At 42.4% G+C, this 15,869-nt stretch overlaps 1 protein-coding gene across 3 annotated transcripts in view; it reads left to right on the top strand.

Annotated features, from left to right (window-relative positions):
- The window catches only part of SBNO1 (strawberry notch homolog 1), a 62,730-nt gene extending 54,989 nt beyond the window's left edge, over positions 1-7,741 (top strand). For all 3 annotated transcript variants that reach the window (XM_041728733.1, XM_041728734.1, XM_041728732.1), the window contains exon 32: positions 1,291-7,741. In XM_041728733.1, the coding sequence (XP_041584667.1) occupies positions 1,291-1,433 (143 nt within the window). In that variant the 3' untranslated portion in view covers positions 1,434-7,741. The remainder of the gene's footprint in view (positions 1-1,290) is intronic.
- Positions 7,742-15,869: the final 8,128 nt, after the last annotated feature.

The raw sequence follows: 15,869 nt of genomic DNA, 5'->3' as shown, positions 1-15,869 counted from the left end.
AGCTTGCTTTATATCTTCTTAAAGGATTAAATGGAAGTTAAGCCTTTGAATGGACATTTTTTATTCTGGCTGAAGTTATGATGTCATTTTATGCTGCTCTTAAGTTGTTCCTGCTCCCCTTCCTCACTGTTGCTGTCTGTGCGGCCTCCCCGGTGTAGACACTAAGCCCAGTCTCTTGCCCAGGATTCCCTGAATATTGCAGTTTTTATACGCTTTGAGACAAGTCAAGACTGGAACTAACGTTACTGGGCACAGAGGCTAGCCTGGAGTTTTGCAGAGCATAGGCAGACCAGGCTAACTGCACCCAACATTCACTCACAAGGCTTTACAGGGAGCCATTCAGTCATTGCACTTTCCCTGCTGCTTCATGTTTGCTTCATTTGCCACAATCTTTTTTTATCATGGTTTGCAGATTGGCAGCCTGTGGGCCCAAGTCAGTCCATGAACATTTTTTCGACCCTCAAATACTTTTGGTCATTACAAGTTGGCATTTGAATTAGTTGCCAAGGGACGCCTGGGTGGCTCAGTGGTTGAGTGTCTGCCTTTGGCTGGGGTCATTGATCCTGAGGTCCTGGGGTCAAGTCCCATATCGGCCTTTCTGCGAGGAGTCTGCTTCTCCCTCTGCCTATGTCTCTGCCTCTCTCCGTGTTTCTCATGAATAAATAAATAAAATCTTTAAAAAAGAAATGAATTAGTTGCCAACATTTAAAAATCAAAAGCATGGTTTTTTGTTTTCTCAAAAAAGTGCATGCACTTACAAACACCAGTTTATGTGAAACATTGAGCCCCTCTTCCCAGATAGGAGGGGTTAAAGTTCATTTACGTAGGACATTACTTTCCACAGTTTGATAACATCTGCACTGTGCCCACTTGGAAGTTACCTGCTTCAGTCAGCATTGGAATTTGCAACCACTATTTCGTAGTCCTTTTGGTACATTAGTACTTACATAGAAGGTTGTTCTCATGTGCATTTGTGGAGGTGCGAAGATAGTAAGTAGATATCATACTTGACCTTCTATTCTACAACCAAGAAGATGGTGTTGCAGTAGACATGCCAGAGGTTTAGGTTTTTGTGGGTAACACTGCCGAGGAATTGGGTTACTTCTAAAGGGGCCAAGCCATTTCAATTATTAGGTATTCATTTAGTTTTGTGTGGCTTCTTCATTACGTTTAATAGTATGCTTCATTTGGAATGTGCTATGAAAATGTAAAATACAAAAAAAAAGTAAATAAAATACAGTATGATCTCTCCTGGAAGCAGCCTTCATAAATTCTTGTTTCTAATTGCAGGTTTGATCATTCCTGCAAATTGTGTGTCTCCTCTTGTAAATCTCCTGTCAACTTCAGACCAGTCTCAACAGCTTGCAGTCCAACAGAAACAGCTCTGGCAGCAGCGTCACCCGCAGAGCATCGCCAACTTGAGCAACGCATAAGAACAGACAGGTTTCGACATGGATGTATCTGAAATGCTGTTGAAGCATATCATTTGCATAAAAATCAGGGACAGTTTCCAAAGAATTATAATTTTTTTCAGTTGTTGCTCTCTCTAGTTAATTTTTTTGGGAATAAGGACAAACCTGGAATAGATAGCAAAACTGAAAATCAGCAGTGCCGATGGTGGTACATATGTCTTTCCTTTGCTTTTCCCATGGTACTTCCCATATGCTTTTACTTTGGGTGAGCAGAGGGATATGTGCGCGTGCGTGTCTGTTTGTTTGTGAGTTTATTAAAGGCTACAAACCACAATTGGTTTAACAATGCTTGGAACTTCCCAAACTGGCTTTACTTTTATGTTACACAGTGCTCAGGGTTAATGCAGTACATCCATGCAATTGCTGTGGGAGTTATCCCCAGATGCATGTGTTTTGAGTCTATAAATATAGAAAATATATATTGGTTTCTTTTTCCAACTTAATAAACAATAGGTTTATTAAAGCATGAAATGAAAGGTTGCATATCATGCATTCAGGTTCTTTTCTAGTTTTGTTCTGACAGTGCATGTCTTTGAAAGCATGCGTAAACAAGATTCAAACAAGTCAAGTAATGGAGAGAAACATTTGTAGATGTACAGCATTGGTTATTGCATTTTTATAGTGTTTATACCTGGGTATTGCTTCTCACCCTGCAAATCCCCAGCACCCGCCCCCCACCCCTGCCACCCCATTATTCCTGCCCCAGGTTTCTTGTCAAGGTAATGAGTACATACATTTTTTTTGTGGTAAAACTCTTAAAAAGTTAATTTTAATGTATTAATAGTATTCCTAATGTGTGCTGCAAAAATGGCTACAAGCCTGCTTTTCTTAAAATTACATTTTCCTTAACTTAAAGATAGTTTTAGAAAGAAGTACAAATTGGCTTCCATCTTGCAAACAATCTTTTTTTTTTTTTTACTTCATTATCTTAATTTGTCACTCATATAAAAGGAAACCATACTTGAGCTGTAAACTAGACAATGAGGAGACACTTGAGGCTTCTGCTGTATGTTTATTTCTTGTTGTTATTGTTGTTACCCAGTAACTTGAATATTGTTTAATGTGTTGTAAGACATTGTAGAGTTTATCTCAAGCTGTTAAAAATGGTAATGTACAAATGTGAATAGACACTTATCTATAATATGGGTAAGTTTTGTTTCGCCTATAATAGATGTTTATAAAAACAAGTGAGGGGACAATTGGGGTTTTTTTGTTTCCTTTTGTTTTCCTTCCACCCCCGCCTCCCTTTTTTTTTGCTTGCACAGGTTGCACTATTGAAAAATTGAGATTGTATAAACCTGGTCAAAAGCTACAAGATACCACAATCTTGTAGATGTCAAATAAAAAGTTATTCTACTAACCAGAAGTGGACTCGTGTTTAGGCCCTTAACACCTTCAGAAGCAGTCTGTGATGGGGATTCTGCAGAATTTGTGTGTTGCTCAGCATTCCAGGTAGCCTTATATTTGGGCTTAAAACTTGCCCCTCAAAATTGAGATGTGTCGAGAAAGGGGTGAAATGATAGTACTTTTGAATGTTGCTCAAGTTGAATTGTTCTTGCTTGTTACTCTTTAAACTTCTCACAGAATCAGGTGGGATATGTGTTCAGTGATGGAAAACTAGGGTTTTCATCTTCCTGTGTTTCTTTAAGCCTGAGTTTGCTTATGTCAAGTTTACCGTAAGTTTCCTTTGAATTTATTTATTCTTGATACCTAGAAGAACACATTGAGAATAATTTTTGTTTGTTGGCATGTTTTGCCAAGTGGATGCAACTTTTATCCTCAAGTCTAGGCTTTCTTCTCAGGCAGTGATCCATCTGTATATCAACCAGTGTTCCTTGTTAGGGCCACCAGACCCAACTGGCAGCCAAGAGCAGATTGTTCCACCTGCAGCAAAACTTCTCAGTTACTTCCTTTATTTTTAAACCAGTATCCTGCTCAGCATCCTATCAACACACTAAGGTGAAGATTGGAGAAGGGAACCCCAGCAGACCTGCTCCCCTCAGTAAGGCAAAATGGCAGGGTTAGGGGCTGTGGGCCCAACTTCCCTCTTTTGGGCATTAGGGATATCTTTTTGTAGGGTACGGTTATTTCCAAATAGCATTGGTATGAGGTTTCTGTAGTATGCAGTTAGTTGACCCCCACAATTCCTTATGTAATGTTTGCATTTTGAACTGCTATTCTGATGCAAAAGGGCATATGTATGTTCTGTTCTTTGAGGAATAGCTTTGTTTTGGTTTTATAAAAGAAGGTCCAGAAATAAGGCCTCTGAAAATTCTTCAAGGAGACCTCAGAAAGGCAACCGGGGTGAATGGAGAGGACCTGAGGTGCCACATGCCCCTGCCCATCAAGGAGGATGTGTGTGAGCATCAAGAGCCCGCTGTTCATCCCCTTCTCTGCAGGTTGGACGTAGGACCTTTACACTGTGCCCTTATCTAAGTCAGCAAGTTCAGGTTGGCCAGCTTGGGAAAACCCAGCATTCAGGGTCCTCCTCTCAAAAAATCAAGTTTAACAACAGCTAACTTGTGTACAGCAGATCCATGTATGTCAGGATCTGATGCCACGTCTGACCCCAGGGCCTTGTTGAACCAGATGGGAGTCCATTTGGCCATTGCAATGCCTTGTCTCCCCTTTTTTAGCAATATGGCTCTGAGCACAAAGATTTGATTGTAAATTGTGCTCGTGTTTTCAAAGTTTACAATGTCAGTTGTGCTGAAAACCACTCTCTGAGTCCAGAGCTGCTCAGATGGTATCTCGGGGGGGATCTGTGTTCCCCTCATTTAGCAGTCCACGCCACAAGTCTCTGTCTGCAGTTTAGTGGGATTATCCAGATAGGCATCGGTGATTCCTCAGTGTATTAACTGAGTATTTCTTTAAACGCAACTTGATCTAAAAGTAAATTAAGCAATTTTCCCTTTTTGCTGCTATATTGCAGATAGACTTTTCAATATCTTTTCTTTACATCTGTATATAAGTTAGCAAGAACTTGCATCCAAAGCAATGTACTAGTGTGTTTGTGTACATATATTTATTCCAGTCCAATTAATTAGCACTTGAGAAAATTTTTTGAACTGCAACAATAACCCTTTTCATTTTAGTGTGCTTCACCTACAAAGATAAAAGTTCAGATTACCAGGCTCCAGGGGACTATAACACCTTAGAGGTATAATTTTGTGTCTGCAGTCCCTGGGACATTGATTTGCTAGCCTCCATGTGATGCTAGTAGAACTCCTCTAGCAGGCATGACCAGAAAGGGCACCAGGACAGCATTTATGATTGTGTGTAATGGGAGCCTTTTACCCTACGCTCTTTACTTCCCAGTTTAGCATGGGGGCCAGAGCAGTAGATTGCAAGTGATTGATGCATCTCAGTTGATGAAAATAGGAGCAGGGGAAAAGTATTTTCCCCTTCAGTCCTCTCCTTGGTAAGATATTAAGAGGAAGGTCCTGGTCTAAAAATTCTTATTTTAAAAACATACCTGAGTGGTATTTGGTAGTTTCTAAGAGTGGTGCTACATAAGGGTCGCTGTTAGGCTGGAATCTAGTTAGCCAGATGTTGGGTGGGTTCAAACATCCCAATGGCAAAGGCAACCACTGTGATGATAGGCTTTTGTTGACTACCCCTCCTGTATCTAGGGTCTCCCTCGCTAACCACATTCCCACGCACAGGGCTGTGCATGCTTTGCTGCTATAATGCAGCAAGTAGTCCACACCATGGCTATAGCTAGCTGCGAGCATAAACCCTTTGTGAAAATTCCTCATGGGATGCCAATTATCCAATATAGATGCAATATCTTTTAAGGGCATATAAGTGAAGGAAACACATCTAGATACCTGCAACTCAAGCTAGCTAGTAATTTTTTTTTTCTGATTACTTGAGGTGAAATCCAAAACCCACCTTCTGATTTTATGCTGTACTTATATATATGTACATAAATGTGTATATATAGAAATGTTGAGTTCTTTTGAATTCTGAATGTAAATATTTCTTGTAAATTGGGACCCCACCTACTTGTTTTTCCTTTCCCTCCTCCCTTCAATCCTATTTATTCTTTTCTTGACTTCCCATATGGGGCATCTTACAATTTTTTTTATATATATATATATTAAAAAAGTATGAAAAACTTCTTAGTTGAATTTGTTCATATATTTTAGAATTCAGTTTTGCATCTTTACTATAGAATTCCTATGTCTATTTTGTGTTAATATTTTTCAACATGCCTGATTGTGTTTGCATTTTTTATTACAGATTTTTACTGTGTGCAATGCATTGTAATTGGGGGGAATGTATTTGAGTGCAATTTCTGATACTGTCATTATATGACTAGTTATGCTCATTTATGTTGCTCTTTGGAAGCTATAGTGAGCCTGATGTTTTCACATAAAAAATCTTTTACCCAAGACTTTGTTTAAGCTCCTCTAACTTCTTCAGTGCATTTGGGATCAGATGTAGCTCTTCAGTAACCCGACTTGCTCCTACCCTTGCAATTTTTCAGGGCTGTACCAAATCCTCCATCTGTGTGGCTCTCCAGCTGAGAAGAAAATCTTGCAGATCTGAATGGTGATTGATGGCCTGCTGCTACTGCAAAGTTTGTGTTTTTTTAAAGAAATCAAGCCTATACTTTTAACCTACAAATAATAAATCAGAAATTTACTTTGCAGTGAGCACAGGTAATCTGCTTCTGCTCTCACCTGTTAAGGATAGTAATAGCAGATGGGGAGACTGGCCTGGTATGTGTGGGTCTCCATAAAGAGTGTATTTTAAGGAACAATCGTCCTCCCAGACAGAGAACACAACTGCTGTGGAGGCTTCCACAAGCCTTCATCTCATGGGCTGATTCTGTGCTGAGGGTAAAACAGGCAGTTAGCTGTGGGTGGACTGGCCAGCAGGATCCCCTGAGCCGCTCTCACCACTAGTGTGCTACTGGTGAGTTGACCTTGACTGGACAGATCAGCCACAAGCCTCATTGCTGAGCTGGATTAAGGCATTCTTGATGATTAGTGTTGCCAGTAGGGAAGACACAGGGGTGGCTCATGAAAATGGCAGTAATAATCAGCTGGGAGGCAAACATTGTGTTTTTTACTTAAAGACTTTGAACGTTGAAGAAAATGTTCCTCCATGACTTTTAGGAAGGATTGCTGTGAGCATTTCTTGGGCCTTTCACTCACATACATGTTTCATTTACCTATTGAACTTGTTAGACTTGTTGAAAATTTATGAATTGTCCGCATATAGATTAGCCTTGGGAACTTAACATATCTTAAGTTAGGGCCTGTCAGAGATGCGCCACAGTGGGAATCCGGGCTTAGACCCACTCTGCCCACTCCCTCCCTCTGGTATCCAAAGAGTGGAGAGCACCCTCGTCAGGCAGGCCCAACAAGGGATGCATGCAGCCTGGCAAAATCGGTTTTTCTTGCTGCTTGCAGCACAGGCCTCCTCCGGTCTCAACGTCAATCGACAGGCCCTGAGAACACCCCATTCTTCCTCCTCCCCACCCTGAGAGCCTTTCTTGCTCTGAGAGTATCTGGCACTGAAGAGGGTAAAGAAGCTTGAGCCTTCTTTCTGACTTACACATTAGGGACAGAGAGCTTGTTTCCACGTAGCATATTGTAGTCTCACCGCCATTAGAGAAAAACCATCCTTTTCATGGTTTATACTGAATTTGCAAACTACTGATATTATTTTTCAATAACCACTTGTATCTATCATCAACCATGAGAGGTGGGAAGAGGTACGCTGTATCTCTGCAATAAAACTTCTGCCAGGTTCTACCTCTGCTGAGCAAAGGATACTTTTATATGTAGGCGTAGATCTTCCTCCTTTACTGATCTGACTTGGTGCATCTTGAGACAACGTGTGATGGAATCCAAAGACAATTTGAAACAAAGGTGGATATAAACTCTTGGTTGTTTTTATTTGGTTCTCTTTTTTTAAATCTCCCTTTTTATATTGCTCCTCTGTCTTGAATGTCCGTTAGTGTATGAAGGGTACGCACTGTTCTGATGATACTGCACTGCTTCATTCAGCCTTCCACGGTTAATTCAGTACCAAGTGTCCAGAAGCGATTGTTCCAACCATTTTGATATGTAACTTTAAAAATTGGGTTTCATGCAATAAAAATGTGTTGGCTGCGTTTAGCGAGGTTTACCCTTGCAAGTAAAAAACGATCAACCATGAAGCATAACAAACTCTGTATTTAGTTTTTTGTTGTCGTGTTTTTTGTTTTGTTTTCTTTTTTTGTAAGATTCTTAAATAAATTAAACTGGCTAATATGTTTTTTCTCTGTGTTTTCTTTGGGTTCTGTGCACCCACTTGAGCTGTATCCATGCCACCATCCTCGCCTAGAGAGCTTTTCTTTGGGGGCTTGGACTTTTTTTAATGTTGGCATTTTATTTGGTGTGAATTATAGAAGACTTCTCATGATGTCGGTAGGATGGAACCCAGCACTCTTGAGATTAGAAACGTACACACTACCACACATATGAACAGTTCTGTAGGTCTGGGCAGAGATCCTGGCACCTGCCACAGCTCTTGAGACTCCCCTCCTGGAGTGTCTTCCCCACAAGATGCCACAAAAGGCTGGCCATGAGTGTTAGAGAACTTGGGGCCACAAGGCTCCTTTGTAAAAATCATTCCTGGTGTTGAGCAACCGCCCAGGCTGGGAATCCAAGATTTGAGCTTTGTTTCGGAAAAAATAAACTAGAAAACTGTCAGGGAGTGTTGTGTGTGTGCTGTTTGCCAGTCGCTGTGAGCGCTCTCCATAGCCCTCTCCATGGCCTTAAAGTTTTCAGATGAAGTCACTTTGTTCATAAGGTTTGAAAGGCGTTTCGTTTCAAAAAAAAAAAAGTTTCATTTCTCATTTTTGCAAGATTGGTGCCTGTATTTATTAAGGGTTTGATAAGTAACTGCTAGGTGTCTAGCATTGGGTCACTTGCTGGGTACTTAGGCTATTGCAAGGACTAAACCAGTAAGCAGATAGGATTCTTCCAGTCCTGGGTGTTAAAACCTCAGAAATGCTATGTGTGCCTGAGCCTAAGGGGTGACCAACTGTTGCCATAAGGAAGCTGGAGTAAGTGGAGAAGGAAGTGGACAATCTCATGCTACTGTTGAGCTCTGGGGCTCATTGATTGTGAAATAAGGATTGGCCAGAAAGTCCAGTCAGCTCCTCACCCTGTCCTTCGGAAGCCAGAGAACGTAATAAACGTGAGGGGAGACACCACAAAAAGCTGAATTACCTCCCCTGTAAGGTTTGAGTACCCTCACACTTTACAGGTGTGGAGACCAGCACAGATCTGGAGCCATCACGGGTGGCGTTCCGTCCAGGCTAGGTGGCCTGGGCCAGGAGTTGGCACTGCTGTCCTGGAGAAAGGCAGAGGGAGGGAGAGGAGGATGGGAACGCATGGATGGATTTTTTTTTTTTTTTAATGTTTGGAATATGGCTTGTGAGTCTTTGTGGGATTTGAAATGCTCAAGAGAGGGATCCCTGGGTGGCGCAGCTGTTTGGCGCCTGCCTTTGGCCCAGGGCGCGATCCTGGAGACCCGGGATCGAATCCCACGTCGGGCTCCCGGTGCATGGAGCCTGCTTCTCCCTCTGCCTATGTCTCTGCCTCTCTCTCTCTCTCTCTCTCTCTCTCTCTCTCTGTGTGACTATAATAAATAAATTTTTAAAAAAAATGAAATGCTTAAGAGAATCATAATTTGTAGCTTAAAATTCTTAAAGGACTTTAATCAAATTTGTAAATGGTGTTAATGTTTCAGGGAATTTAATCTGTCAAATACATGAGATAATTGCATATTAATTGAACAAGCGAAAGGATGTTTCACATTTAACTAAAATTTTCAGGGATCCCTGGGTGGCTCAGCAGTTGGGTGGCTCAGCGGTTGAGCATCTGCCTTCAGCTCAGTGCGTGATCCCAGGGTCCCGGGATCAAGTTCCACATCGGGCTCCCTGCATGGAGCCTGGTTCTCCCTCTGCCTGTGTCTCTGCCTCTCTGTGTGTGTCTCTCATGAATAAATAAATGATTTTTTTTAATGAAGCGCGAGTTTAAAAACATTTTTTTTTAATATTTGTAAGTTGGGGATCCCTGGGTGGCTCAGCGGTTTGGTGCCACCTTCAGCCCAGGGCGTGTTCCTGGCTCTCCAGGATCGAGTACCACGTTGGGCTCCCTGCATGGAGCCTGCTTCTCCCTCTGCCTGTCTCTGCCTCTCTCTCTCTGTGTGTGTCTCGTGAATGAATAAATAAAAATCTTTTTAAAAAATAAAAATAAATAAAATATTTGTAAGTTGAGGGACATCTGGCTGGCTCAGCTGGTAGTGTGTGACTCTTGATCTTGAGGTAGTAGGTTCGAGCCCCATGTTGAGTAGAGAGGTTACTTTAAAAAATTTTATAAAGACTTTGAGAGACAGAATGAGCAGAGAAAGGGTCAGAGGGAGAGGGAGAAGCAGGCTCCCCACTGAGCAGGGAGCCCAACATGGGACTCCATCCCAGGACCCCAGGATCATGACCTGAGCTGATGGCAGACACTTTACTGACCAAGTCACCCAGATGTCCCCCAAAAATCTTTTTTAAAAATTTGTAAGTTGAGCTTAAATACTGAAAGGAAATTTAGAGTTTTAAATGTATAACCTGAATAACTAGAGTATTAATCTGAATAAGAAATCAAGAGACATCAAAAAAAAAAAAAAATCAAGAGACCTCGGGTCACCTGGGTGGCTCAGCGGTTGAGCGTCTGCCTTTGGCCCAGGTCATGATCCTGGAGTTCCTGAATCGAGTCCCACATCGGGCTCCCTGCATGGAGCCTGCTTCTCTCTTTGTCTATGTCTCTGCCTCTCTTTCTCTGTGTCTCATGAATAAATAAAATCTTATAAAAAGAAAAAAAAAAGAAATCAAGAGATCTGACCTTCATTTAGCACGTTCATCATCCCCAAATTGTGAGTTCCAGTTTGCTTTGACCTTGTTCTCCTTCAGCGTTGTATCTGCACTCACGTCTCCTTTCAGCCTCACCATGTATCTCCAGTAGTGTGGACTTCCACACTATTGACATTTGGGCCAGGCCATTCCTTTCGGGGTGTTGTCCTGTTTATGATAGGATGCATAGCAGCATCCCTGGTCTCTACCCACTAGATGCCAGTAGTACACACCGCTCCTCTCACACCCAACCATGCTGCACCCCCGCCCTGCCAAGGTTTTGACAACCCAAAATGTTACTGGACATTGCCAAATGTCCTGTGACTGGCAAAATCACCCAATCCTTTTTTTTTTTTTTAAATATATCTTATTTATTCACAAGAGACACAGAGAGAGGCAGAGACATAGGCAGAAGGAGGAGAAGCAGGCTTCCATGCAGGAGCCCTATGCGGGACTTGATCCCAGAATTCCAGAGGCAAAGGCAGACACTGAACTGCTGAACCACCCAGGTGTCCCAAAATCACCCAATCCTTGGTTAAGAACTACTGTCCTAGGCAAATTAGTCATAAAGAGGCACAAAGTTAGTATCTATGATGGAGATGTGTGTGTGTGTGTGTGAGTTTGTTTTACAGAGGACAAGGTCCATGAACAAGGGCTCTGAGCTATGGAAAATACAAATGTTAACTGGCGGGGGGTTTGGAGTATGTACAGTACAATTTCCATAAGTATGAATATTTAACAGCTAGTCATTTGAGAGCATGATGTAAAGAAGCCATCTGTGGAGGCCTTTATGGAGAGAAAGGAGGCTAAAAGAAATGTGCAGAATGCTTATTTTTAGAGTCCAATTCTTGGCATGTTGGCTTCATCCTCTGAAAGCTGCCCACTCTGGGCACCAAGTGCATTATTGGGTTAGGAGAGGCAAGTGTCTTGCTGTGGGCTCCAAATCACCAAATCATAATTTAAGAATCACCCCCAAAGTACTGTGCAAAGGTAGGATGACTAGGTGGATGTTAGTCTGGAACACATCTAACGTTTTTGATTAGTTCTTTTCTTGAATCAATCACACCACCTGACTGAAGTCAATAAGCAGATGAGAACATACAGCAAACACTGTTTCCACTTCTACTACTTGGGTCCCCCGTTCCTCTTCCACCATTTCAAAGTGGTCAGTCTAACCAAGTTTCTTCAGTATTCCTTCTTGGGGAACAAGGAAATTTTTTTTGGTAACAGCAACATGCTCAAGCTTCTGTTGTTTACCTTTGGTTCCAGGCAAGATTAGCTTTCAACAAAGATTGATGTGCGAGCCCTTAATTACTAGAGAAATCCAAACTGGAATAAATTATAATTGTAGGAAATTAGGAAATTTAACAGTAGGAACGAACCCTTAAAAAGTTGAATGTTTTGTGAAGGTGCCCACTGGTTAGCGCAGTAAGACTCTCCTAGAATTCCCATTTTCTTCTAATCCAAGATTAAGATAAATTATACATTTCTCACAATTCCTACATTAATACTGAGGTTTTGTTTAGCTTTGTGTTCCTACAGCTTTTTTTTCTTGCATGTGTTTCTTGTTTAGAGGTATTAACGTGAAAATAAGCTCATTATATCCTTGAATGTTTGCATGTCCCATTTTTTTAGTTTTCTACCTATAGGAAATCAAGCCTTAAGAAACAAACTTTTGTGGTCCACGGGTCAAAACCAACGCATCACCTGCTTTTGAAGGGCCCTGCAAGCTAGGAATGGTTTTTACATTCTTAAATGGTTGGGGGGAAAAGATTATTTTGTAACATGGGAAAATTACATGAAATTCAAATTTCAGTGTTCATAAATACAATTTTATTGGCACTCAGTCATGCCATTCCTTTTATGTATTTTGTAAGGCTGCTTTAGCACTACAGTGGCAGAGTTGCATCCTTAAAGAGATTATGTGGCCAAACTATGGCAAAGCCTAAAAAGTTTGTTATCTGACCCTTTACAGGAGCACCCTGCTGGTTTCTGGCCTACAATCAGAAGTAATAGCAGAAACATAACTGCAAATTAATAAATTTGGAAATAGACCTGATCAAAATCCAACTTGACTTAAAATCAAGTATGGTTTTGCTGCTCTGAGGACATAAACCACGTTAGAGTACTAACTGTGATGAGCTAATCATGAAACTGCAACCCACAGCTTTGGTGCTCAAACTGTTGGGTTTGTCTACTCAACTAGTTTCTTAAATCAGTGGTCTCCAAACTTTTTAGTCACATAATTAAAAAGTTTTTTGTTTTTTTTCTGGAGTGCCTGGGTGGCTCAGTTGTCTAAGCATCCAACTCTTGATTTTGGCTCAGGTCATGATCTCAGAGTTGTTAGATCAAGTCCCGCATCGAGCTCCAAGCTGGGCGTGGACCCTGCTTAAGATTCTATCCATCTGGGAAGCCCCGGTGGCTCAGTGGTTTAGCACCGCCATCAGCCCCGGGGTGTGATTCTGGAGACCTGGGATGGAGCCCCACATCGGGCTCCCTGCACGGAGCCTGCTTCTCCCTCTGTGTCTCTGCCTCTCTCTCTCTCTCTCTCTCTCTCTCTGTCTCTCTGTCTCTCATGAATAAATAAAATCTTAAAAAAAAAAAAATCCTCTCCCTGCCCTTCTCTCTTTTCAAAAGAATTTTTTTTCTTCCGAGCATACCTCTACTGTTTATTAGGTTATTTGTAAGTTCTGTGTATACTGCTGGATTTTTTTTTTAAGATTATATTTATTTGAGAACACAAGTAGGGCGTGGGGGCAAAAGAGGAGGCAGACTTCTTGCTGAGAGGAGATCCTTTTTTTAAAAAAAAGATTTTTATTTATTCATCAGAGAGAGAGAGAGGCAGAGACACAAGCAGAGGGAGAAGCAGGCTCCACTCAAGGAGCCCCATCTGGGACTCGATCCTGGGACCACAGGATCATGCCCTGAGCCGAAGGCATATGCTCAATCGCTGAGCTACCCAGGTGTCCCTGAGTGGAGATCCTGATGTGGGGCTCGATCCCAGTACTCCAGGATCATGACCTGAGCCAAAGGCAGACGCTCAACAGACTGAGCCACCCAGGCTCACCGGCGCTGTTTTTATAATATGTACACAGTAAATCCCACATAAATAGAATTTCTAATATTCCCCCAGTCCTATGAGTACCCCTACTTTCACCTGGGTCAGGTGCACCCCACTTTGAGCAGACGATGGAAATGGCTCCAAAACAGTGCAAAGGCCTTTCTGGGCTGATGAAAATTAGAGAAGATGGCCTGTGTGTTGTCTCTCTGCCTTCTTAGGATGTTAGTTTCCAGAATTTTTAGAGCCCTGTCCCATCAAACATCCCTAATCTTGCAGATGAGACCAAGGCCCACGGAGGTTAAACAAGCTGTCTGAAGCTTACGGAGAAGCATATGGTGGATCCAGAGCTAAAACTGTCTCCTGATCTAATGCTAACCTTTTCTATCAGGCTCTCTGGTCTCCTTGGTTCATCTGCTGTCCTCCGTGGTAAGCCAATCTGTGAAATGCCCAATAAACTAATAAGGAACGATTCTAGATCATTCTTTTTCTTTTTTTAAGATTTTATTTATTTGTTCATGAGAAACAGAGAGGCAGAGACATAGGCAGAGGGAGAAGCAGGCTCCATGCAGGGGGGAGCACGATGTGGGACTCGATCCCTGGATACCGGAATCACGCCCTGAGCTGAAGGCAGATGCTCAATCACTGAACCATCCAGGCATCCCTCATTCTAGATCATTCTAAAACCACTTATTAAAAAGTGCTTATTTGGGGTGCATGGGTGGCTCATTCGGTTGAGAGTATGACTTTTGGTTTCCACTCTAGTCACAATTTCACGGTCCTGGGATACGGCCCTGTGTCAGGCTATGCACTCAGTAGAGTCTGCTTGGGGATTCTCTCTCTCTCTCCCTTTCCCTTTGCCCATCCTCCTGCTCACTGTCTCTTTTTCAAATAAATCTTTTTTAATTTTTTCTTAAAGATGCTTTTTTGAGTTGCATCACAGACATTTTCTTAGTGGAGTCACTAGGAATGTTTGTTTCCCTTCCAGGGGTTTTAACTCAGTCACAGAAGGAAGAGAGAAGGGCAGCCCGGGTGGCACAGTGGTTTAGCACCACCTTCAGCCCAGGGCCTGATCCTGGAGTCCTGGGATCAAGTCCCACATCAGGCTCCATTCAGGGAGCCTCTGCCTGTGTCTCTGCCTCTCTCTGTCCCTCTTTCATGAATAAATAAATAAAATCTTTAAAAAAGGGCAGCCCCTGTGGCACAGTAGTTTCGAGCCGCCTGCAGCCTGGGGTGTGATCCTGGAGACCAGGGATTGAGTCCCACGTCGGGCTCCCTGCATGGAGCCTGGTTCTCCCTCTGCCTGTGTGTCTGCCTCTCTCTCTCTCTCTCTCTCTCTGTGTGTGTGTGTCTCTATGAATAAATAAATAAAATCTTAAAAAAAAAAAAAAAAAGAAGCTGTCCTTTAAAAAAAAAAAAAAAGGGCAGCCCCGGTGGTGCAGTGGTGCAGCGGTTTAGCGTCGCCTGCAGCCCAGGGCGTGATCCTGGAGACCCTGGATCGAGTCCCACGTCGGGCTCCCTGCATGGAGCCTGCTTCTCCCTCTGCCTGTGTCTCTGCCTCTCTCTTTGTGTCTCTATGAATGAATAAATAAATAAATAAAATCTTAAAAAAAGAGCGAAAAAGGGAAAAATCTAGATCCTTGTAGAAGCCTGTTGTAGTGGGTTGAATGGTGACCTAAAAGATAAGTCTACCTGGAATCATTAAATATGACGTTCTGGAGGGGGAAAGTCTTTGCAGAGGTAATTAAGGATCTCAAGATGAGATCATCCTACAATGCCAAGTGTTATTAGAAGAGGAGAAGACAAGTAGGAAGGCCGTATGAAGACAGGTATCAGAGTGATGCGGCCACAAGCCAAGAGACACTTGGAGCTGCCAGCAGCTGGGAGACCAGAGGATTCTTCCCTAGAGCCTTGGAGGGAGCATGGGCCTGCCAACACCTTCATTTCAGGTTTCTGGACTCCAGAACTGTAAGATAATAAATTTCTGTTGTTTTAAGCCAACAAATTCCTGGTAGTTTATGGGAGCTTGAGGACATGAACACCTCGGTTATGGGAAGTGAGCTGTGAGCAAAAAGAAAGATAAGAAAAAGAAAAAAAAAAAAGATAAGAGCTAGAGCCCTTCCTGCAGAGGGGAACTGATCACACATTGTCTCATTCCTAGGACCACGTTGAAACCATTTATTAAATGTTCAGTGTGCCCAACTAGAACATTCAAGGATGCGGTTCTTTTCTTCGGGAAGCTCAGACTTATGATGGAGACAGACCCGATTAAATGCAATCATAGTACGCATTAATAGAGGGCACCCTTCCAGGAAAGACTTCTCTGAGGAGGGGATACCTGAACTTGGTTTTGATGGATGAGCAGGAGTTTGCCAACTAGAGTACAAGGGCAAGTTTAGTGTAATGAAGTCTTAGGTGTGGGGAATGAACAAGA

Source organism: Vulpes lagopus, chromosome 14 (assembly GCF_018345385.1).
Source record: "Vulpes lagopus strain Blue_001 chromosome 14, ASM1834538v1, whole genome shotgun sequence".
NCBI classification, from domain to species: domain Eukaryota; kingdom Metazoa; phylum Chordata; class Mammalia; order Carnivora; family Canidae; genus Vulpes; species Vulpes lagopus.
Note: the sequence above shows the minus strand (reverse complement) of the source record. Positions and strands in the feature narration are given on the sequence as shown.